Here is a 25,084-nt window from a genome sequence, read left to right as displayed (position 1 = left end):
TTGCAGGGTGTTTTTTACATTCAAAACTGACGTGAATGCCCAGGAGATTAAAATCTAAATACGAAGTGAATAATCCATTTCAGAAAAAAAACCTGTTATGACTAAACATGCTGTGGTGTCTCATCATGTAGCCTTACTGCATCGGACCAGTTTAATGCCTTCAGAAGTTGAAAAACAGGATGTAAAATGAGTATGATACTTGAGGAAAAAAAGAAAAAGAGGAAGATGAAGTAGGAGAACTTTCAGCTCCAGGCCTCAACAAGATTGCTCTCCTCGCACAGAGCTGCCTTTATTTAACTAGGACCCAGTATGGATTCATGCGTCGTTCCTCTGGTTTTTTTGCTGCCTGTGACTTCTTCCTTCCTTTTGTGTCTGCCTGAGTTTAAAGTTTTCTTGATTATTTTAATAATTTTAATCCAGTGTTCAAGAAAACTGGCAGCTTCCCAGTGATGGAGAGCGGGTACTGGTCTGGGATGCCACGGGGGAAGCCATTGCTCAAGCACCCTGTCTTGGACGGCTGCCTCCAAGAAAAAATGATTGATGACACCCTTACAAAAAATTTTTAAAGGGCTCAGTTCTGGGCAGGTTTATGGAAAACACTGGGGCTGGGAGCTGGGAGCAGAGCTCTTGGCCTCAGTGCTAACGTGTGTCTTGCTGGGACAGAGCAGCAGTGGAGGATGGAAAAGTCAGTGGCTGACTGGAAGAGCATTAGCCAGCTGACTGCAAAATGGGTCTTCTCTGCCCCAAATGCTTCCTTTTTTCCATCTCTGAACCATGCCGGATTGGAGAAAAGGCTACAAAAATGTAAAAAAGAATGCCCTCAAAACCATAAAAATGGGGGAAGAAGTATCCATTCACTGCAAAAGCAAAACAAATTGTAATCCTACATTGCTTTTGCCGGCTGGGGAGTGTTTGATTCATCCGTGAGCAGTCCTTTGACTTTTTCAAGCACCACCCAGTGAAATAAAGCAAAAAACAACTGGTTTCTGTGCTGAATTTTAGTTAGTAAGATGTCCAGGAAATCAGAAAAAACATGTTGATATTTTAAATTATAGCTCATCATTTTGTGATCAGCTTTGTAGGCTTTTACATCACCTGAAAGATAAACGTCTGGTGGGAGGGAGCAGGAAGATCCATCTTGGAGGAGATGGGCTTGATGCTCTGATCTGTACCTTGCCTATCCGATTCCCTTGTTTCTGGGAGGTTAAGCAGGTCACCAGCTTGGGAGCACTGGAGCACAGTCTATTTAGGTAGTGTATGAAACAAAAAATATTGTTCGCAGGTGTTACAGTGTTTTGGCCTGAGGGGTGTGTGGTAATGTAGCACACCTGCCGTGTGTCAGCAACTTGTGCAACTCTTTTTTTTTTTCTCTTTTTAAAATTTTGAATTGATTCTATTTTGTGCTCAATATAAGAGAATATGAGCTTTAACAATCTGATGCCTGAAGCACACTCGGTCTCTGTAGCATTAAGTACAACTTTTAAATAGTGAATGATACACAGGGGGCCCCATGTGAACGTTTGGCTCCTGAGCAATTCAGAAAGGTCAAAACCTCACTCAATGTAACCCAAGTAATCAAAGTCACTTGTCTGCAGAAAATCAGGATGTGCCATTGAGGGCTCTTTCTTGCCTTTTTGGTTGCTGAATGAAATATTTATCAATCGGTTGTAATCACAGTACTACAAGCGGTTTTGCAGTGTTTACTTTTGCCTGGATTTTTTTTTTTTTTAAACTGAGATGAGGAAAGGATGAAGTTGGGCGTGTTTCAATGCAATTCTCTCATGACCAGCATCTGTGGGATGTTGCTGTAGTCTTCATTAGTGCTTCCTTCATTTCCTTCTCCTCCTCCTCCTCACATCTGCCTCCCCCCTGTAATTCCCTGTTGTCTCTCAGCATACTTAGTGAGTTACTTGTGTATTACTTCTGCTCCCCCTTACCTTCCTGCAGTCACAGTATTTGTGCGGATTAAAGCTTTTTGGTGAGTGGATGTTTTGCTGAAGTGTGTTATAAGCAGCAGTTTCTTGTGTTTCTCAGGTGTCCTACTTTTACCGTTTGGGGTTTTTTTGTGTGTGTGTTGCTGGGGTTTTTTGTGTTTTTTTTGTTTGGTTGGTTGTTTTTGTTGTTTGGGCTTTTTTTTAATTAATGAAGTAGCAGTCAGGCTTGGATTTAATCGCTGTGCACTTCTGTAGTTATGCCCAGCACTCCTCAGAAGGTGTGCGTTTGACAGCTTGTGTGTGTGGCTTCTTCCAGACAGGAGCCGTCCGCAGGAACTGCGGTGTGAGCAGTGGGCAGTGGCTGTGATCCTTCTTTTGGAGCTGGTGGATGAATCCTGGCACCGGGGGATGTGGGGGGCAGAGCCAGCCCCCACTCTGGGTGCAGGGAAGGGTGCAGTGGCAACTGCACCCCGTGCCTGGAGATCTGTGCAAAGAGTTTGGTGGGAGAATGAAGTTCCCTTCTTCTGGTAAATACCTGTCTGCCCATGGGGAAAACTGCTTGGATCAGCAGGGCGGGAAAAAAACCAGCCAAAATGGGTTATGATGGCCCGATTCTTCTTGTCCTGATCAGAAATTAGGGTAGCCTTGGGGTGCTCTAGGTGATATGACCTCCAAAAGGTGATCTGTTGTCTTTAGGGAATCTGGTCCATCACACTCTTCATAAACCTTGTGTGTAGGAGGGGCAGCAGAAATTGCATTGATTCTAGGTTTTTTTGCTGTGGGAAGCCACCCATCCAGAGAGTAAAACAGACCCAGGAAATTTCTCTGAGTCACAGAAACGAAAGGTAAACAGGAAATAAAAATGGTAATCTGTGCATCCAGATGCTCCAAAGAAGCAGCAGATATATACATATTGTGAATTCAGAGTTGTCAATCCAAGTGGGAGGGGTAAAAAAATCAACAAAAATTTTAATTGCTTATGCTTTATAAAGTTACAAACAGAGAATTTTGCTGCTGCTCTCTGTACATGTCTCCAGTGATGACTCCATACATCTATAGATAACGTCTTCTTGACTGTCATTATAGTTGATATACCATCTACTCTAAATACCACTTGATGCCAATCAAGTTCTTGCTCCACTATTAGCAAATGCTTGATTACTTTCTGTCTGCAAGAAGCCTGTATGTATTGCAAGGCTCTTATCAGCTCCCGGCTCTCTATTCCCTTTCCCAGGGTAAACAAATTCAGCTCCTTAAACCTTTTTCCACTGGCCACATTTTCTAAACCTACTCTCATTCTTCCTACTCTCTTCTTAACACTCTTTAATGCATAGTTTTTCAAAAAATATGAATCCCAAACTGAAATACAATATGCTTTATACTTGTCCCTGGTGCTGCAGAAGGCAGAATAGCTCCAGCATCATGTCCCAGACTGAAATTCATCTTGTTTAACGTGTGACTTCAGACTTTCATGCTGCTTCCTTCCTGCTGCCTAACCCATAGCTTCCCCATCACTTTTCACTTCTGATGTCCCCACTCCTGTTGCCGTTACCCTTACAGGAACATAGTCACATCAGTATATATATGGTTTCTGTCAGACTGCTTTTCTCTTCTTTAAGCGTGGTGAGGATGCCAGCAGCGTGCCCCAGCCTCCCCAGTGTGATGCTGAGCGTGACTGACACTCTCCTTTCCTTCACTGATGCTCAGAGGACTGTGATTCCTCAAATCGATAAGTTCTCACAGGTTGTCATCATGCTACTGGTGACTGTTCGTAGGCTAGGGTTTGGGGTTTTTTAATCACTTGTACACCTTTTTTTTCTTTTTTTTTTTCTTTTAGTTGTTTAAACTGTTTTTATGGTTCACTCATGAAAAAGTCATGTGGGGCTGTTTTAAAAGCCTTTCTAAAGATAGGCTCTGTCATCTGTACCACTTTCTTTTTATCAGCTGGGACAGATGCTCTGTGAGAGTGAGCGAGAGGGACATTACACTAGTTTGACGTGACTATTTCATACATTCGTATTGATTGGTTTTTGTGTGTTTTGCTTTTTTTTCCTAATTTCATTATTTTTACGGGATTAGAAATCCTTTAACAGTGTGCTCCAGTAACTTCTCTGGTATTAAAAGTACACTGTAATTTCTGGCTTTTTCTGTCCCTACTTTCCTTTGTAAGATCGGGTGCTGTGCTAGGTCTTTCATTTCTTTTAGACTTTATCTGGCCTCTCTGGCATCTGCAAGGCAGTGGTTAATGGCTTAGAGAGGATTGCTGGTAGTTCCCCAAGCACTGTAGGGACATTTCCAGTGGTTCCTGCTGACTTGAAACCGCCTGGCTTACTGATGTGTTTGCTGTGTTCTTCCCTTACTCCATCCAGCCTGTGCTGGCACATCGTGTGCGTCAGGTGAAAGATGCCCTGAGTGTCTGATCCCAGCTAGCTGCTGTGAAATAAGGTACTGAGTAATTCAGCCTTTCCAGTGTGCAGTAACAGTCCTGGTTTTCCTTCTAATGTATTTATAGACTCTCTTCTTATTGTTTGCCACATCTCTTGCTGATTGTTAAGTCACTTTGCATCCTAATCTTCATGTCTCCTTTTATGTTGGCGTTGGCCTTTTATGTTCATGCCTGAGTCATGTGTCCTTGGTTCTGCTTTGGTGTACAATCCCCTTTTGATATTTCCACCCCTCCATCCACTGTCATTTAAAAGCTCCTGGTGCTTCCCTGTCCCCACCCTTGCTAGGTGGAGGATAATCTCTCCAGAAACACTGATCTGCGTTTTCTTTTGGTGGAGGTTCCAGAGAGGTGCATGCGTCTATGGGGTGGTGGAGTTTTGGGTCCTTACAGGTAATTCAAGTCTGCCATTGCCTTTTAGTCCCCTCTGAAGGGAGTGTCTGTTGGTTTCAAAGTGTCTCCTCCATCTCCTCTGGATTACATAACTTCTTCAGATGTTGCCTCCATTTTTCTTTCTTTCCTCTTCATCAAGAAGTTTTAAAGAAATCTGCATCATGCACCTTCCTAGAAGGCCAGACAAATTTTTTAACTCATGCTATGTGTTGCAACACCTCCAACCAGCGTTTTTTTATTATTGCTTATTAACACCTCCCTGTCCTCCCTGAAGTCTCTTGCACTAATGCTTGGGCCCATGGCTTGTGCCACCAGATCTGTTAAGTTGCTTAACCCAGAGCATGCTGCGCTGGCACGATGGCAGCTCCTCCTGATGCTCAGCACCTTTCTCCACTGGGTTTCCTCTCATCTCTCTTGTTGTTGCTTTTTTGACTTTCTTCTCATGTTTTTTCCATGTGCTGACTCTAACGGGTTTGTGTTGATGTTATGTGTGTATGTTTAAGGTGCAATGCTAAACTCTCAGTACAGCCGATGTGTTTGTCAGTTAAAGTATAAGGGTTGTACTTGCTGGACTAGAGCCTTACAGCTGTGTTAGACAGGGTGCCTACTGATGCCCAAAGGAAGGGTGCTGCTTCCCCTGACCCCATCTGGGGAGGTTCAGCCCTCCCAGCTGAGCCACCCAGCCCCCCAAAATTACATTGGTGCTGGCATGAGAGAGGTGACAAGAGTGTGTGGTTGGGAGGGGGCATCCAGTTGCCCTTTTCGGGGTTGTTTTCCACCCGTGTCTGTTTAGACCACATCTCTGCACTTGCTTTGGCTTGTTGGTGTTCACTGGAGAAACCATAACGCCAGGGAGATGCCTCCTCTGTAAGGCCTCCGGTTGCTGCCGGCACCAGAGGATGGCGATGGGTAAAGAAAGAGCTGGTGTTAACTCCTGGCGAAGTGCAGCAGAGGTCCTGCCTCTCCTCTCTCCTGGGGACCCAGCACCAGGCTTTTGTGGCTTAGGTGCCTCCTAGGTGCACATGAGGGCAAAACTCACCTAAATTAAAGGGGATCAACAAAAAATCTTTGTTTTCTTAATAAGGAACCCAACTGGAATAAAGTGAACTGAGACTTCAAGCAGTTTGATGAAAACAGTTTATATTTCAATCTTAGAAATCAACGTTCTGGCATGTATTCTTTTCTTGAAACATGTATTGACATTTCTGTTACTGCTCATAGCAGCAATATTGTCCTCCATATGCTCTTCTCAGCAGCATCTCATCGTTATTGGATAAATATGTCTCTCGTTATGCGGAACATTATTTTTGAAGTATGGAATCATTATTTAGTTACATAACTTCCAAATTTGGACCTCTGCAATGATTTATAACAATCTTCAGAAATTATTGTAATTAAAGTAGAACTTTCCACAAAGAGAATTAATTAGATCAAAGAACCATTTAAATGTAAATCATTAATCTGTGTGTTACAGGAAATAGTTAGTGGCTATGTATAGTTCATTTAATTATACTTGGTTCAATTTTGTTTTGTCATAACATCACAATTTATTCAGAATTAATTTGCAATTTCTTCTGTAATGTGATTTCTGTTTGCTTAATATAGCAGATATTTTCACTAGAATGTATTTATATATAAATAAAGATTTATTAATGACTGCTGGGTTAATTAAACTGTGGACTCTGCTGTCAATTAGCTGTGAATTTTGTTGATCAGTAGATGTAACCTAGAATGTCTGTGCCCATAGAATGGGAGGCAAGGAGTCAACTTGTTGAATGTATGAATATATACAGTAGATTGTGACTTTCACTTGCTGGAGGGGACCAGGTGACATAGTCTGGGCTTTGCCTGCTCAGAGAATTATTAATTGAGGACAACATGATTCTGGTTCACGTATGGAGAAAAGGAAATGATGTGCTTTAAGTCCATAGTAAGTAATTGGTAATGGAAATGGTAATCTCCCAAGCCACTATATGTTGGTAGCTGTAGGTAACAAGGACTAGATGTGTGGGAAGGTTTTAGGATATAGGCTTTTTGCACAAGTGGTTTGCAAGTTTTGCAATCCACATGTAATGTCTTTGCTTTGTAAGGGTATGAAAAGGGTGTAAGGGTATGAAAATACTTATTTTCTCTGATTTGATCTAATAAAACGTATTTTTAAATATGTCAAGTAGTTTTTTGAAGTTGTGTTTTAATACCTTGATAGTATGTTAATGTTTATCTTCCCTTAATTATACCTCTGCAGCACTCTCAAGCACTTATATTTTAAACCTTTACACTGCTGAAAATACATACATTTTAAACTTAATTTTTAAGTAGTAGATTAAAATAAGCTAGTTCTTGGCTTTTTTTTTTTTTTCCTTTAATCACAAGACTTGATTTTCATTCTGGTTGATTCTGTAGCCAAATTGACTTTAACCTTAGACTATCCAGTATTAGCAGCATCTGTGTTAAGTTTGGACTCAGCTAATCTTTTGGAATCTTTGAATATTGGGTTGTAAGCCAAAACTTAGCTATCCAAGAGCACATCTGGCTTGCATAGTATTACCTCATTTGTATAAAGTGGTGCTCTTAGTTTCTTTTCATTAGTTTGTTTTCTGTTTGTTGGAAAGGGGAATTTGATACAGGAGTTTTGCTGGCAACAGAAAAAGTTTAAGGAACTTAAGTGATTTCTTTCTTCCTGTACTGAAATTCACATTAGAAGTCATGATTTTGGTACATAGTGAGGTATAGTAAATAAACTAATAAGAAATTCTCAGCCAATTATATGTGTTTGGCAAATGTTTAGACACTACTAGCTATTCTGTAAGGTTTGCTGTGTATGAACAAAGGTACAGTAATAGTTATGTTGTTAATATTATTAAGATAACTGTTATTTCTTCCAATAAGTGCAACAACCTCTTCCTAGGAGGATTGTTGTGCCATTTATAAAAAATGAAATGCTTTCAAAGTTCATTTAGATAAGCAGCTGTTTGCTGAGGAAGACAAAGCAACCTGCTGGTTCGCACTAAGAGAGGAGTGTTGTTTTCTGTCTTGTAATTTAGGTATTTTCAGCCTGCACTAGATGGAATGAGATAAGTCTTAGCAATACAATCATCCGAGGAGTTTGTAAGAAGTTGGATTCGAAATGTGTTTGCTTTGCTTCTATTTACATCTGTAAGATAACAGCATGAAATCAATGGTATTTTGTTCTCAGTATTTGTTATTAAACATATTAGTATGCGTAGGGAAATAAAAAAGACATTTGGAAATGGGTAGCCTTGGGTTAATTAAATCCATCTGCTGTCTGACTAATGACAGGAATATTGTATCCAGGGAATTGCTTATGCTAAAAGATTTGATAACACACAAAAAGTTTTCTAACAAAGCACTCTTAGAGCCAGCGAGGGCTCGTGTAACTGGAGAGAAAACCAGTCCCAGAGAGTAACTCACAGTATTGTAAGGCTGCTTCATGTGGTAATGTCCCAGAAGAAGTTAAGAACCACATTTGTTGTTCCTTGAGATGCAAAATTATAACTGGCAAGGAAAGTAAAATTTATTTTCATCTCATGCTACATGAAGTTGTGTTTTATGGGGCTAATTTAAATGGCTGTGTTTCCATGCTCACGAACAGCCAGGATACAAATGTTCATTAGGAAACAAGCTATATAGGGTGCAAAAATGATCTTCCAGAGATGCAATGATGGCGGCTGAAGGAACACAGACTTCTGATTCGTATGAATTTGGCAATCTGATCCTGTATAGGTTAATGCCTTGAGATACTTGGGGTGACCGTTTCCAAACAGCAAGTATGATAGTTGCTTTCTATTTACACTGCTCTAACTCATATTAAGAGGAGGAAAAAAAGTCTTTGTACTACAACTTCCATGTACTACACTTTGTATCGGTCATCTGTGCTGGTTGGTGTTGTTTGATCACCGATTTTTGTAGCTGTAAGTTAGGTTTTTTTTACTTTCTAATTCATATTTTCTGAAAAAGAAAATCAAATAAATTGATTTTATTGAATTAATTATTTGATTAATTTGCATTTCATGTCTTCATACACTTGTACAAAACATGGTTTGAGAGTGGGGGGGGAAAACTTGTGAAGTTTGTGGAGACCTGCGTGCTTTTAAAGCAAGGCAACCATAATAGGATCAGATGAAGAATGGTTTATTCCACATTGATCTGACAGATGGGCAAAACAAAACTCTGAGAGATTAACATTGTTCTGGAATTTAATTTTTAAAACGTACAAAAAAGAGTGGCTTAATAGAATTGAAAATGGAGGATGGGTTTGTTTGATCTACAACGGAGGAACTTGTTTAGGCTTCCTTTGTAGCGAGTCGGACAAAGTTGTGCTAGTATGTGATTTATCTCAGCCTAAAGGAGGCATCTAAAATAGGTCAGATGAGTCGCTCTCTGAAACGTCTGGTTTTCTCCTCCACATTTAAAGTGACCATCTCAGATGTGGACATCTGAAGTCTGATTAGGTGAATGCCTTTCTGACTGTCACATTTTAAAAGACATGAGTTAATTACTGCTTTTTGTAGATGCTAAATACAATTTGTTAAACAATACATTTTAAAAGGCATTTTTGATACAACTGTGCCAGCTTGAGTGTAGAAATTTGAGATGTATTCCTAAACAAGTGTGTCACACATTAGGACTTTGAAAATGTGGCCTGAAGCATAAATCTGCCATATATGCTTTCTAGTTCTGCTTCTCTCTCATGCTGTTTTGGCATGCAGAAGATAGGAACATGCACCCGTGTCCTCACATGAAGTGCAGAAGCTGAGCACAGGCTGAATGCTGTGCACTTGCTTGCTGTATGGAGAAATGTATTCACTGGAGAACTTAGCCTTGAAAGTGCGGAATACATAAATGAGTTTGAAAGTAGTAATTGGCCTCATTTAAAACATTTTATATCAAGCAATATAGTTTATTAAACATTTAAGTAAAAAAAAAAAAAAGCCTGTAATTTTTTTGTGATCTTTAATAAACCTACTTCTACTAGTAAACACCATAGTGTATGTTGTTAATAGTTAATAGTGACTTCCTACCAGATAAATTAGCAGATGTGTATTCAGTGGGACTGCTTATAATTACATAGTAGCTATGGTTACCAGGTTAAAGAAATCATGGCCTGATGATGAGCAGAAATAGATTGCAGCAGACTGGTTTGTTTTCAAGTGGCTTAAAAGCAAAATGCTCAGGGATAAGATCATGAGGACTAAGAATGTTTGAGTAACATAAAAGCGTGCTCTCTTTGCTGAACTGGCACAGAGTCTGCTTTTTCAAATCCTTGTTTTGATATAAAATCACATTATTTTTTTAAAGTTTGGGTTTGCTTGTATGTAGTTTGAGAATTGGGTGCTAACCATCTATTTATAACAGAACTATTTAATTGAAATAGTTAAGATTTTCATCAATATTGCTAATATTTTCATTTTGATTTAGTACTGGACAAAGTTAAGTTCAAACAGATTCTTCAAATTCAAGAAAAGTCATATTCACTTTTTTTTAAATGTTACACTTAGAATGACTTAATGGAAGTATTTATCTTTTCTTTTGGATGCTCTAGCACTTAGAAAGAAATGACATATGTGTGGGTGAATTCAAGCAGAAAGGACAGAACTGGGCTTAAGGACAGTTGTACATTTGCACTGATGTTGGTGGGCCCACTTCAGATGTTTCCAGCCTATGTGTTGCCTGGAAGCATCAAAAGTACTTGAGTCCATTTCTAAAGGGGAGTGCAGGTGTTGAGGAGTTCAAGCCGTGTTGACTTCATTGTAAAGAACAAAAGATTTAATGTTTTCAAAAGTTTCCACATGGTTTAGAAACCCAAACTGCAGTGAATTGTGTTGGATTTAGGGCCCTCAATCGCATGAGTTTTTCTCAATGTGTTACTCTCCTTTTATGAATTACAAACTATGTAGAACTGTATGTCTGCATTTAACTTGAACATAAGTCCTCTAATGTCTATATATTATAATGTAGAATAAGATTTTATGGCAACACGCTCTTCCTTACAGTACGGATGCATTTAGACCTGGTCTTTTGCACCAGGGAAGCTTTCCTAGGGGTCCTTGTTGGGTCAGTGTAATAGCCACTTTACTTGAAAAGGCTGAGCATATTAAGACTAAAACTTTGCACCTGATGTTTCTCTATTTTATAAACCTGGCTTACAAATTCACAGAGATCATACTCAGTAGGTCTGCTCACCTTGTTTTACAGAATAACCAACCATGACTACAGAATCAGGATCGGACTCTGAGTCCAAAGATAAAGAACAGGATCAGCAGGAGAGCCCTGCGCAGCAAGGGGCGGCAGAGAGGCAGCCGCAGGACCAGCAGCAGCAGCTGAGCGAAGAGCATCAAAACGCGCTTGAGCAGTTCTCGGCTGTGGCAGCCCACAGCACCCCAGTGAAAAAGGAGCAGGTAAGGGAGCCTGGGCATGCGCGCTCGCTGCATGCGACTAGCTACATGTCCAGTTATTGCTCCTGGGAAAAGCTTGGTGTGTTAGGAGTGGAAATATATATTCAGATACACATGGAAGACTGTTTGGTGTGATGCTGTAGATCTTGACTGATTGGTATTTTGCGTTTAAAAAGTAATAGTTCTCACACAGAATGTTCTGCAATTCATGGCAGGTCTTTCTGCCTCCAGTGCTTAAATACAAGGGCAGTCTTATTAACTAAGCAGGTAACATCTTTAATCTTTCATTTGTGTTAGATAGCAAACAGTGCCAGTTTTTAAGAAACGGAAAATGTTTTCAGAGTTAATTTCTTCATTGACACCTGCCGAAAACTGATTTCATGCTTGCTTGTCTGATGTGTGAGCCATGAAGAATCTGTGGTCCCTTAAGCTTCTCATAGTTCTGAAATGACTGCATTATAATTACTTTAACTACTCATGTAATAGGTTTCAGAAGAGCTATCACATGCTTTTCCATTTGGTTTATTGTTGCACTTATTAAATTTGCGGAAGCTGCTTTCTTTCTCCCGTTAATAATTTCCAGTCAATAGGATTAACAGACATTGTTCTTCATGGGTAAGTGACACAATTAATGAGGTACCTGCAAATCACATCCCTTAGCTTTGTAGGTTATGACCCCCATCTGATCGCATTCGCCTTTAAAGAGTGGAATAAAGTCAGTCTAACTCCTCCTCTCCCCCACCCTTTAAAAGATTCAGATTGTTTGAAGTGGGGTCCTGTTATTTTACCTAGCGGGGAGACAGTGCTTGTGAAGGCTTTACTTAAAATCAGCATGAGTGCTCCTGTAGAAGCTGCTTGAGGCTGGTTGTGGTCTTGGGTTTTAAGCTTTTGTCCGCAGAGCTGCAGCCCAAACTTGCTGTTGGTGGGGAAAAAATGAGGATATAAGCAATTCCACATACAAAGTATTTTTATATTTCCCTTGTTTAAGGGTGCATTACCTAAATGCTTGGGGCAATAAATATTTCTGGGACCAAATTAAAAGAGGTATATTATGTCTGACTTCTAATATCTCAAGAAGTAGACATGACAGGGCAGGATTTCTGGTCTTTATTGCTATTGAAGATCAACCATTGGATCAACTGGGTGGGGTTTTTTGATTGCTAACCATTGGTCAGCCTCACTCTGTGCTCACCAAGGACCTCTCTGCTCTTGCTCTCACATCTACCAATTACATGTTGGGACAATTTGGTCTCTGAAATAGATGAGAAATTGCATGTAGTTTGGGAAGAAGAGGCAGGCTTCTTTGTCCAAAACAGAAAGGTGCTGCACAAACTAACTGGTCATTAATTTAAAGTGTAATTCTACCAGGCCTAGGCGTAAGTATTATTAATTTTGTTCTTCCAGACATCTTCAGTAATCTTTCCACTCCAAGTTTCTTTTCATCTGAAAAAAACCCAAAACAAAACAGACCCCAGAATAACCACCAAAAAAATCCCAAAAGCCTTAGGCACCAAACCTGCCCATCTGTGTTTATGGAGGTGTGAGTTTGGAGACCTGAGATGCTCTCATGTGCTGCGTGATTCCTTCCTTTCCCAAAGATTACCTGTGAGCTCTTGTCTGTAGAAGCCTTGATAGAAGAACTGGGTTAATGAAGGGATATGTGAGACCTTCCCATTGAGATTACCAGATTGAATCTAAAAGTCCCTGTTGTAAACTCACTGCCAAATCCAGCTTCAGTGATCTCCCCAGTATATTTCGTAGTGGCTTAAGTGTCTGTATCACATGAAAGAACCACTTAAACGCAGCACTAAGAGACAGAGCTATTGGCAATGATGTCATTAAAAAAGCCAAAAATCGAAGGAGTAAAGGATATCATTCTGTCCCTTGCTGTCTGTAATCACAGTGAGGAAGTTGATGATTTTTGCTATCACTCGTATGAGAGAATTTTGGGAAGAAAGATTTAAGTTACCAATCCGTGACAGTGACTTCTTATTGTCATTCTATACACATAAAAAAGAACATTTTAATGAAAACAAAAAGGCTTCTTCATGTTGAGATTAGCAATTACTAGAAAAATGTGTCCTTCCTATCAGCTGTAATAATGCAATCTTACTATCTTCCTGCCTTCCTATCTCATTGAAAAAGAAGGTATCACGTGGGTTGAGCACTAATATTTCTGAGCAACTACCTTAAGTAGATGGGATTCATGCGTTCTGCGAGCTTGCTAATATCACTTCATACCCCAGTGAGAAGCTGTGAAGCATCAAAGATTATTACTGCTGACTCCTGTGACTCCAAAGGCTTGCTTCGAGAGGAGGGTCCAGCTGTAGAAGGGGTTGAACATACTGTGTCATGGTAAGGTACAGTAATACAGATAGAGATGAGAGAACTTACGCTCAAAAAACACAAGCCCTGAACCATGTGCTGCACTAGAATTTAGTGCACAACACTGAAAATACTGCAAAAATACAGTACAGAAGTATCTTGGAGAAGAATTTAGGAGAAAATGCACTGTGTTTGCAGAGTTCAACATAATTTACTGAGTGCATGGGTTTTTCACTGGCTGCTTTTTTTTTTTTTCCCTAGATAGCAGAATGTCGAGTTTCTTTAGGAAGAAGAGTCTTAATACAGTCTGAAAGTACCTTAATGCCTGAACATGTCAGTATAGTTTGGGGGATCTTCTCTAATAGTTCTTGGCATGTTTCGTTCTCCAGACAAATGAGAGAAAATCCTTTGTATGATTTTAACCTAGACACATTCCCCTGATCTTAATGTAGACAGGAAGCTTAACAAACAAAATAACCTCAATACTATTTTTTAAAAAAAAATTATAAATAAGCAAACGTCTGCTGTAGTCTTGAGATACCGCATGTTTTCATGAAGAAAAATAATCACCAATCCTTCAGGATTCACAGAAATTGTTCTAAAATTTAAATGTCTGCTGGGTGCCCTTGTTGTTGTGGGCTTTTATCTCAAGCAGCTTTCCCGTTTTCTTGAAAAAGATTAATTCCATGCATCTGGGTTTTTTGAGATTGTTTTTTGTCGGAGTGACGTGCTAACTCTCACATGAACCACCAGGTATGTCACTATATTTTTTCCAGCCCCGGAATGGCAGGTTTCTTTAACAAAACGTACGGAAATCATCAAAGAACCCTTCTGCCCATCAGCAGCAGCGCAGCTCTTCACAAAGGCCCTAGCAGGAGGCATCTTCATCTCGTTATTCTCTCGGCGCAGTAGGTTGGACCACTTGCAAGCTGGCCACGGTTGTGCTAGAGGGGTAGCTGGCCTCAAGCCTTGCTGTGAGCCTGGGGGGACTCTCCTGCTTCGTCATGGTCGCTGTGAGTGTTAAATGCTCAGCGAACAGCTAATCCACTGACATACGCTGTGCCTTCATCTCCTGCCAGCCTTCAAGGTATGCAAGGACCTTGACATCCAGACGCAGAGCTGGTGTCCAAGTGCTGGAAGGAGAAAGCTCCTGAAGCTAGATGGGGGAAGAGATGCCTGGCGTTGGACTGCTCCTGGGGTAGAACGTCCATGTCTCAGGGGATGAGGCAGATCTTGAAAGCAGCTTTTGTGTTGCGTTTTATCTTTCTAGTCCCACTTTCTTCTAGTCTCCCCACCCAGGGAAGCCCAGGAGACCTTTGCTATGTCCTCTCTGACAGGGAAAGGAGGAGCGTGGGTCTTGCCTCGCCCCTTTGCAGTTGCTTCTTTGCAGTTTGCTGGGGTGTTGGTGGGAGCTGGTGCTGTTGGTAGCTGAGCTATTTCCAAATTCCTCTTTCCCCCATTCACCTGAAGGCAGAGTGGAAGATTACGGCTTGTTTGTATGAAATCTCTCAGGGAAAGTTCCCTGTGATTTAGTGGTACATTGTTGTTGCTGGTTACATGATGCAAGGTTGTTCTGGTCTCAAAGCAGATTAAAGCCTTTGGACAGATTTGCTCCATTCTCATGAAGGTTTATTATATACAGTGAATGGAAACAGACTTGGAGGATTAATTTACAATATATTCACAGCAATGCTTGTTGCTTATTACACTGAAATCATTCAGAGCCAAAACAGGTTTTTATTTTCTTGTAGTGAGATAACAGAAAGATGTTATTTTATTTTATTTAAACTTTAGCTTAGGTATTACTGCACTCCTGTTGAGGTTTTGTTTGGAGACTGTCAGAGCCATAACTGATGAGAAGGGTAATGATTGCAGCACAGTGCTGTTGCTAGGAAGGGTGAAATCCTGTAGAGCTGTTCTGACTTTCATCTAGTGCTGTGGAGAGGACCGCGGGCTGTGCTGCATCACGGTAACTCTTCAAATGGTCTGACCCTCAGATAAACCCAAGCAAAAATAACCACGGTTGTTTCTTCTTGCCCCTTTTCCCTGCAGTGTATTTGTCTTTCAAATAGCACCTACTTCTCGCCAGCTTGAGGGACTTATTGGTCATCTGCAGAGAGCAAAATTGAGCCTCTCATCCTGTACTTATCATCCATTAGCCAGCCAGCTGCACATAAAAGTTGTTTGGCCACTCGCTTCCATCCTGTTTGTTTAACCCTTTGCTTGGGTGCTTGGGGAGCCATTCTCTCTCCCAGGCACGTCAGCATTCCCCTGCAAATTTGCACTGTCATGGGGATACCCATGCCCTCATTCAGGGTCTGTTCTCTCGCTGACAGCGAAATTAGTGCAAATCTGATGATCTTTTCCTGTTCCGGGAAGCATCATATGATTTAATAGGTACAGGACTTAAAAGTGGTGTCAGTAAACTGTAGGAATATCTATTTGTCACAACATTACCAATTACTCAGCATTTCCAACAGAGGACAAAAAAAAACCCAACAGGTCCAAGAAGTCCAAGAGGGATTTTGTACCTATGGAAAAAGTAGAAGCCTAAAGTATTTTCATGCATGCCCCTCCTCCACAGGTATTCTATACCTTTTGGAGTGGAAAGAGAGGGCTGGGAGGAATATGGGCAATATGGGAAACCTTTTCAATAGGTAAAGAAGACTCTGTCCTGCATCAGGGACTTTCTTGTACAAGCCCCACACTAGGCTCACTTAAACACTTGGATGCAGGGTGCATAGTGTACTGCATGGCGTGAGTGGTTTATCTCGCTTCAAAAAGTATCTTTCTTTCTCTTTATAGGCCACAGATAAAGAACAGGAGTTTGCTGCTGCGAGTGCAAAACAGCTGGAATATCAGCAGCTAGAGGACGACAAGCTTTCTCAAAAATCATCGTCGAGCAAACTTTCCAAGTCTCCTCTAAAGATCGTCAAGAAACCGAAAAATATGCAGTGTAAAGTGACACTCCTGGATGGATCGGAATATGCATGTGAAGTAGAGGTAAATTGCTTTTTGTCATCTTCTTTTTTTCATCCTGTTTGAAGGAAAATACTTGAAATTAGATTCCTAATTTAAGCAAAAGGATGAATGGCCTGATAAGGATGAATGGCCTGATATTTCACCAATGCCAAGCACAGAGATGCTTCCGTTGTTTTCTCTGGAGGTTGAAGACATTGCACAGCTTTGAGCTGGATGAGGGATTTTGAGCAGTCCATGGAACAGCCAGAGACTTTGGATTCATTTTATGTCAACACATGCCACAACAGAATGCAGAAAGTGAATTATGGGCAGCAAAGTCCATAAAGAAGGATTTGATTCCATAGGGCTTCTCTTTTCCTTGGTACTCTGCTGAGTTGAGACTCGCATAGAGTCACTGTCCAAACAGTCATTCTGACCATCGTGAGATTAGCAGGGGCATGAGAGGCATGAGAGGCACCTGGAGAGGTGGGGGAAGTGTCAGGAGCAAATAGCAGTGAGAATGAGGCACTTTATGTGCTTCTCCTCGATGTCTGTGAATCTTAACTGTGTCTGAACATTACTGGCAGAAAGTTGCTGGTTGTTTTCTGTAAGAAAACTTTCCTTCCCTGCTGGGACTTTGCCAGGAGCCTACTTTTGGGAGGGATGGTCTTTGCTGCACAGTCACTTAGGAACCGGTCTGTGCTTGTAGGCAGGCCCATGCTAAGAGGATGCCTTGCTTTCAACTCCAAAAGGCCATGGAGGAGCAGAGCATGAGTGAATTCAGCATCTCAGAGTGGACCCATTTCTCCATTTAGCCTTTCCAGCCATGTCGCCAAGGGTGGTCTCTGGGCAGTGGACCAGCCTGTCCTGAGCCTGCTTCAGGTCATGAGGCCTCAAACAGTGGCCGGGAAGGGAAGGATGTGTGTTTGAGGGCTCAGCAAAGCTGGGCCTCCTTCAGGCAACCACAGGATGTGGCAGAGAAGGAAAGCCACCTGGGGAGGACAGAGGAGTATAAAGATAGAGATGAGACAGTCTGCAGGATTGAAAGGGGAACCCACAGAAACACAAAGAAGGAGAGAGGGTGGAGGAAAGGAGTATCTGACTGACAGCCACATCCTGATGTCTTGACCATCAGATTGTACTCAGCCCTTGCATCCTCCAGTTGCTCTTGTTTTAAGCACTTTGGAGAGTGGCACGTGAGGAAGAACTTTTATGATTTTCATTTAACTGCAGCTTTACAGTTTGGGCAAAAATTTTCTATGCTAATACAGAGGCTGTGATCTTACTACTCTTACAGCAACTTAGCAGTCATGCTGTGAAGTATCTTTTAGTTTCACTGGCCAAGTCCTGTGTTGTTTCCTTCAGACTATCAATAGCTATCTGGCCACAGACTTTGTGACTATTAAATTGTCCTTTCTTGACCAGTGGTCTGTCAAAAATAGCCTGCAAATCATTAAGCTGGAAGAATGACTAATACTGACTTTGATGGAAAGAGTCAAACTCATTTCAGCTTTTGCCACTTGGTTATAAAATGTGAGTCACTTTTTGGAATACATTCAAGCAAATTTTACCAAATAGGATTTCTATGGAAATCTTGTCTAGCAGGCTGAGCTTTATGAGAATATAAGACGGAGCAGAAGGGGAGATTTGTTATGTTAGACTCCCACTTATGCAAAAAAATGCTGTGAATAATACTTTCTTTTAGGAAGTTTCACTTTTTCACTGGAGTTGGACTCTGTTGAAGTGTCAAAATGCTAGCGTATAGAAGCCGTCATGTTTTATTGCTTGTCAGATTTCTGTGCTTTGCAAGTTTTGAATAGCTCTTGAATAATGTCCAATATAAATTTTGTATACATTTTTTCTACTTACACTACTGAAATATTTTGAAGTTGTATTGGCTGTCATCAATAATCACTTTATCTGCTTCTAAGATGGTTAGACTTCCTAGGCAGAATGTAATATTGATGAGAATAGAGCTCCTAAAAGGATGAATCCTCAAATGACAAAGCTATGATGATGAGCAGACCATTGGGTACATTGAAACAGAAGTTAGTTAGGGAGCATTTCAGAAGGCACAGATATTTCAGGGAACGAGTGCAACTGGAGTGATGCATGCATTTGCATACCTTAAATGGACAATCCATACTTTGCATGCTTCCTAAGTGGTGGTGTCAGCATACTGTGTATTGAGGCTGCAACTGCAGGTACCTCTCTGGCACAGCCCACTCTGGCCTGTGGGAACACTTGGTAGATCCCCAGGGGAGTCCACTTTCCATGTGCATAAAGTTCAGCTATAGCAAAAGGATGCTGTGTCCAGCCAAGAGAAATGTTCTGACTTTCACTGTGCTTTTTCTCCCAGGAAGAAAAAGTATATACAAAAGGAGTTAGGGTGGGGAGACTGAGGGTCTGTCTCAGGAGACATCTCAGGAAACACTGTAGGAGACTGAAGGTGAAGTTCTACAGTAATTTTGCATAATAACAAAGTTCTGTGGCTGTTTCACAGAAACTCAGTGCTGCAGCATAAGAAATAAGTTGTCTCACTTCAGAAAAATGCTATCATATTTTAAGGATCATCTACAAATGAACTTACTGTATTCCTTTAAACTGTGAGGGGAAAAAAAATATATAAAAAGTATACTGAAAGACCTAACAAATTATAGAGGTCAGTAAATTCCCCAAGATTAATTCCTTAAAAGAAGGGGGAGAGGAGCAGATACCACACGGCAATCAAATATTTAATATTTCCATTCCTTGTGTCTAACCCACTTAACTGCATCTTTTGGTGCAGACGGTGGCCCAGGGTAGGGATGTGACAATTGGTGGATGTGAGTCAGAAATGTCATCCCATGTTGTCAGCTCCTGTCTTCCAGATCTGTCTGTGTGTCATGCTTCTACCCACTGAAGGCTACAAAGCAGTGTGATCTAGAAGGACTAGAAACTAAGAAACCTAATTCTGAGCTAGGATAATAGTTCTGTCAGTGAATCTTGATTTGGATGTGGGCTAGATATTTACCCTCTAGAATTGCATTCCCTAGTCTGGGAGTTGGGAATTATTGTAGAATCCATCAGTTACTCTATAGAGTGCTTTGCAAATGACAAATGCTTTTATATATGTTAAATATTAATATCATTTGAAGGAGCTTATTGCTCTCAAGTAGAGCACAACCTACAGCTTATCAATTATGTGTTCATCCAGTTAATGACCTGACAGCTGAAATTGCACATACTCACAGATTGAGATGCTTCTGAGGCAGATTTGGTTAATCCATTATCCCCTTGGTGTCCTTTGTTTCAGAAGCCCCTATTTCTTATTTCATATTTAATGTTGAGCATCTTCACTGCCTTCTGCTATATCTTTCAGTCTCTCTCAAGTCCAGTACTTTGCATTTGTGACACAGGAGTTTTTCATATTGTATGAGAAATATCTGCTGGGGAAAATGTAGTGGAGGTGAGGTTGACAATGGTTCATCTAATGTGGTGTCCATTCAGTGAAAGGTTCTTAAACAAATGTCAGGTTAAAGCTTTCTCCTGGGGCCCCACAGTGTTACTGCCCGTGTGCTGTATCTCCCCTGACCCAGAAAGTCTTTCATGCAGGAACACATTGCAAGCCAAAGCCATGTTAAGTAGGTAACCCAACCTGTTCATTCATCCTTCTCCAAAACCATAAACCAGAAGCATTACATCTGTACCCCCACTGCTGCTCTTGTCTGGGAGCCTACAGATGGTAGTGGCAGGCTTATTTAAGTGGAGGGTTTCCTTTCAGAGGTGGGATGGCCACCTGATGGCGCTTCGCCTGTCCAGAGACATGTGTTCACTTTTGGAGCAGAATTATTTGCTGTACACTGACATTGTCCCTGATACTCTGTCAAAGAAAACCATCCTCAGGGTGGTTATGTGGTTCTCCTATGTCATGAAGACACTGGAGGTTTCTAAAGGGTGCTCAGTCACGGGAGTCGACGCAGTCTGCTCAGAGGGATGCTGAGCGGTGATTTCCATCTAGATGTCCACCCTGCTGGAAGTGGTTCTCCTTGGGCCCATGATTGTATTCTCCCAGCCAGCATCAGGATCAGAAATGCTCTTTGTCAGAAGTAGTCAAGTCCACAGCTGGGGCCAAAACTGTGCTGCAAAGAGGGTGCTGAAGACTTCTCTGTTAAGCAGACTAGACCTATACTTTACATTTGCTGGTTTGAAGAACCAAAGATAAAGCAAGATCCAAGACTGCAAAATTATTTCAGATAACCATAAAAAAGACAGTCAATGCACTAGTTCAGGTTTTTCATAAGATACGAGAAAAAAAGCAGAAATAACTTATTTCTGGGTTCTTCCCACTTTAAGTAGGTGTTTTCAAGTGCTGTAGTAAAATTACACGATTTCTAGGTTTTATTTCCCTCCTCTTCCCTCTCTGCCCCATCTCAATTTTCTGTTATCTAGACTGATACATTTTAATTAAAAGATGCAAGTGGAACCAGCTGTCATCCTCTCTCTTACACATAGCCTAATTTGAAGTGTCTTCGTAAAACAGGTTGGAATTTGTCTTCATTGTTTCAGCTCCAAACATATACATGTTATTAATCACAAAGTGCGAGCAGAAAGCTATAACATAATCTGTCTAAATAAATGGTAAAATAATTAGATTTCATTTTCAAAGGCTCAGCTGTCTAAGCCCATTGGTAATTTATACTTTCTTCATTCCTGTGCTGCTGAGACTTTCTTATCGTGCAGGACACTAGTAAATGAAAACAAATGTTCCTATGGCAGCCCGTCTGTGGCATCTCTGAAGCCCTACATCAAACAGAGTGAGTTGCTGTAGGATTTAGACAGGCTGTAGAGCACGCGGAAAGCCAATGTCTCAGAAAGCGTTACTGATACTGCCTTGTTTTGGTGGGTGGGGGTCAGCTGAGGTAGGAAGAGATTGGTAAAAATATGCCATTGGTTGGGTTTTTTTCACCCAGTTTTCTCAGTCAAGCTGCCGTTGGGACCTGGGCAGCAGCTGGGTGTCCCGTGCTGTAGCCACTGCTATGCCTTCGTGATGAACCCTGGGTGACTCCCTGATGGAGACCCCATTTTCTTAGTAGTGGGTTTCCCCGCGTCCTCAGGTGACTTAAGAGGAGAGTGCTTGAGTTGCAGTGCTGAGACGGTTTATTTCCATGTATTCCAAACCAGAGTTTAGAACACGGACAGCGGCAGATGAGCGGACAAGTCTTTCTGCTCTGCACAAGTATGTGCTGAAACTCCTTTTTGGAGACAAAATGGGCATGGACTATTGTGTCTTACACAAATTTTTCTTTTTCCTGTAGAAAAGTGAGAGTATATGGATGCTTACTTAAAAAATAAGTTGTTAAAGATGGTCATAGGACAGCCGTTGAAGAGTGGACAACAAGCAGACTTATTTCTGCTCTGCCACCACTGCCAGAAATGAAAGAGCGCGGTGTTTCTTTTCTGGCTTGCAAGACTACCCCTGAAGGAAAAACCCTTCTGTGTTTCTGTATGGGAGCAGGGGAATGCGTGGCCCTGTTGTCCCCCTCCCCGCACAGTGTCCGAACTAACCCTTCCCAGGAGCCGTCTGAGCCCAGACATGCACGCCGCTTTTGCACAGGGAGTTTAATAACATTGAATTTCTCATCCGTTTTGAGGTAGGCTTTAAGGTCAGGAAGGAAACCTCTGTAATAAGATGCACTCTGCTTTCTGAAGGATACAGTTTCAGTTACCCCCTGCACATTTTAATTGTTTAATGAATTCCACACAGTCTTGTGCAAGTGGCTTTACATGTGAAACTGATTACTGAATGCAAGAGGGAATTTTTTTAATAAGTCTTTTCCTTTTGACCTACTCATTGCTTACATTTCAGTTAATTTAATATGAAGAGCTTTGTTTTAGGTTTTTGTTCCTTCCCCGGGATGTGTTTCAGTAGATGTGACTGGGTTGAGATGCAGTGTCGTCGTTACACAGAATGCTTTCTGTCCCCAGACCTGCTAATTAGGGATGACTTAGATTAGCCAGGGGATTCAGTTAAGATCTATGTTACCTGACACATGTCAGTAGGAGTCTGAGTATTGCCTGAATATGTTCCAGCTGAATAGAGCTAATATACAGCTCTTCTGTCTTGCTTTTTCCAAATACTGTAGGCATCTTTTTATGAGTTAAAATACTTGTCAATTCAAGAAGCGTAATGGTCTGGAAAATGATACTGATGTTGTCCAGCTCATAATAATCAACTGTGAGGCTGAGCAGAAAAAGGTTTTTTGCTTCACTTTGGTAATTGAAACAAAAAATAAAAATGTTTGGGCTCCCTTTTGGTGGTGATGGTGGTGATGATGATGATGATTATTATACTTACTATTTCACTGAAGCTGAAGTAATCTAAATTAAACAAAAAGTCACTTCAGGTTGAGCCGAGCCTTTTTGGAAATGCCACAAGGCAGAGGGAGGATGCTGGTGTGGCATTTGTGGGGCTGGAGCATTTCCTGCTTGCCGGAAGAGGCTCAGCTTCCCCAGCTCCCCCGCAGCTCCGCGTGGCTGGGAACATCTGGGCTGTGTGGTATTCAGGAAAAAGATCTCTTATAACCTTCATAGGAAAACACACCTAAGCAATTAGACAGCCGAGGTGAGGTCTCTTGTATTTCCTCCAGTTAATATGCAAGTATTCTACAGAGACTGAAGGAAAACCAAGAATTAAAACCAAGTCACTCCTTCAGACATCCTGCCAAGTAAACAGCAGGTTGGGCTTTAAATTCCACCTTTTGACACAGCAGAGGACATGGTCACAATCAAAATAAATGCCAAAAGTTTAAAATAACAAAAAAAAAAAAAAAAAAAAAAAAGTGTGTCCTCTCCACATCTGTTTTCTCTATCTAGTCCTCTTATCTCTTGCCTTTCATGAATAGTTTCTGAATATGATTTGGGCAGTGAGATGATGGGTTTAGCAAACAAAAATCTTCGTTTTGATACTTTGGAGGTGCCAGCCGTTTTTCATAATGGTGAAAACTATTAAGAGGGGTCAACCTACATAGACAAATAGTTTCAGCTGCCCTGAAACTGCATTTTCTAGGGCATAAATGTTTAGCTGAAACTTTGTAGTGAAATGTTGCCTCTGGTTCCCTCCCTTTGGTGGACCAGTTGGACACAAGCCAGGCAACAGGAGCTTATTCTCCATCTGGCAAAGTTTTAAAAAATGTTTTGGTCAAGCACACTTAAACCCAAGTACTGCAAGGCTCATAGTTGGTTAACCTGTTTCCAAGAGCCCAGGAGAGGATGATCTTTTACTTACCTTTTACCTCAGACAGATAGAGGTCTGTTGGCTTCAGGGGTCCTGTCCCTGTCACCATCCTTGCTGATGGCCTCCACCAGGGTGAGACTGTATCAAGCCCTTCATGTCTGTTATCTCCAGGCTCATCTCCCAGCGTGGTCCTCACCCCAGAGAGGCTGCTGCTTCTTACTGGGGTGCCTGGTGTAGCCAGCACCCAACCTCTGCACGCATTGTTAAGCGCTACTGGAATATAAATCACAAACAGTGAATGAGGGGCCTTGCTTACCCTTTTCCCTTCCCCAAATGGATGCTCGGATTTTAAAGCCTCCTGCTATTTCTGGACAATGTGTCCATTCCCCCATCTACTCCATGACCACCCTCCCAGAGAAGTTGCTGATTTTCATGTCACTGCCCAGTCATGCTTCTGCCAAGCCTCCCTGCATTTTCTCATGTTTCCTGCCTGTTTCTGTGTGGTTCAGGTGCCTGTTACCTGCTCCAGCTCCCAACTGAACCATCTGAATTCATCTCCAACTCTGTTGCTAGTTGCTCCCATTTTGTAGGTGAGGTCCCCATGTTAACACTTAGAGTTGCTGTTTCCAGACCAAAACTAAGTAAATGTTTACTTTATTATCATCCCCTAAAGATGTTAGCTCTCATATAGAATCCAAACACCTCATATAGGTGATGTTTTTCCAGCTGAGCTCCATGCAGAGTTCTCTGGGCTGCTTTTATGTTTTCTTATCCCTGTCTGTTGATACAGTGAACAAAATATCAGAGATGGGACTGAGTAGTGAGGAAATACCTGCTTGCAAAACAAAGCTTTGATAAGCAGCAAGGTCTGTCTCTTATGGTTTATCTTGCTCTGGCAGAAATGGTTTTGATCTGAAGTGGATAAAGCTTGCATGTAGCTTGAGAACAGGCTATGTTATTTTTCTTGACAACCCCAGTGTTGATGGTGTAATACTGTCTAAGGTACCCCAGATCTAAAAGCCTGATCATCATGCTGCCTCTCCTGCCTCAAGAGCATCTTTCTGTGCTATGGTTTCTGTGCGATTTATTTTTTCACTCCAGCCTGGCAATGTAGGTCAGGGAGAGCTCTCTGACTTTTAAATTCATATGGCAAGATTACTCTGCAAATCGGACTATGTTGACAGTAGAGCTTTTTTCAGCTGAAAATAAACAAAATGTTTATGGTTGATTTTTGCGGATATATGCCAGTAACTATTTATGTTTCAGGTAGCAGTTGGTTCCCCCTGCTGTGTCGGTGCTAGGCTTGTGCATAGTTAGCAGTTATGCAGGAGAGATGAGTGTTTGCTGAGCTCATCCAAGTATAGGTAGAATAAGAAAAATATTTATATTTATAACC

General features: G+C 41.4%; 1 protein-coding gene across 16 annotated transcripts in view; it reads left to right on the top strand.

Moving 5' to 3' along the window:
* Positions 1-25,084, top strand: part of EPB41L3 (erythrocyte membrane protein band 4.1 like 3) — a 97,178-nt gene that overhangs the window by 19,136 nt on the left and 52,958 nt on the right. For all 16 annotated transcript variants that reach the window (XM_074821549.1, XM_074821523.1, XM_074821507.1 and 13 more), the window contains exons 2-3: positions 10,987-11,189; positions 16,317-16,514. In XM_074821549.1, coding sequence (XP_074677650.1) covers positions 10,998-11,189; positions 16,317-16,514 — 390 coding nt within the window. In that variant the 5' untranslated portion in view covers positions 10,987-10,997. The remainder of the gene's footprint in view (positions 1-10,986; positions 11,190-16,316; positions 16,515-25,084) is intronic.

This window comes from Strix aluco, chromosome 1 (assembly GCF_031877795.1).
Source record: "Strix aluco isolate bStrAlu1 chromosome 1, bStrAlu1.hap1, whole genome shotgun sequence".
NCBI classification, from domain to species: domain Eukaryota; kingdom Metazoa; phylum Chordata; class Aves; order Strigiformes; family Strigidae; genus Strix; species Strix aluco.
The sequence above is the reverse complement of the archived record's forward strand: the minus strand, read 5'-3'. Positions and strand labels throughout refer to the sequence as shown.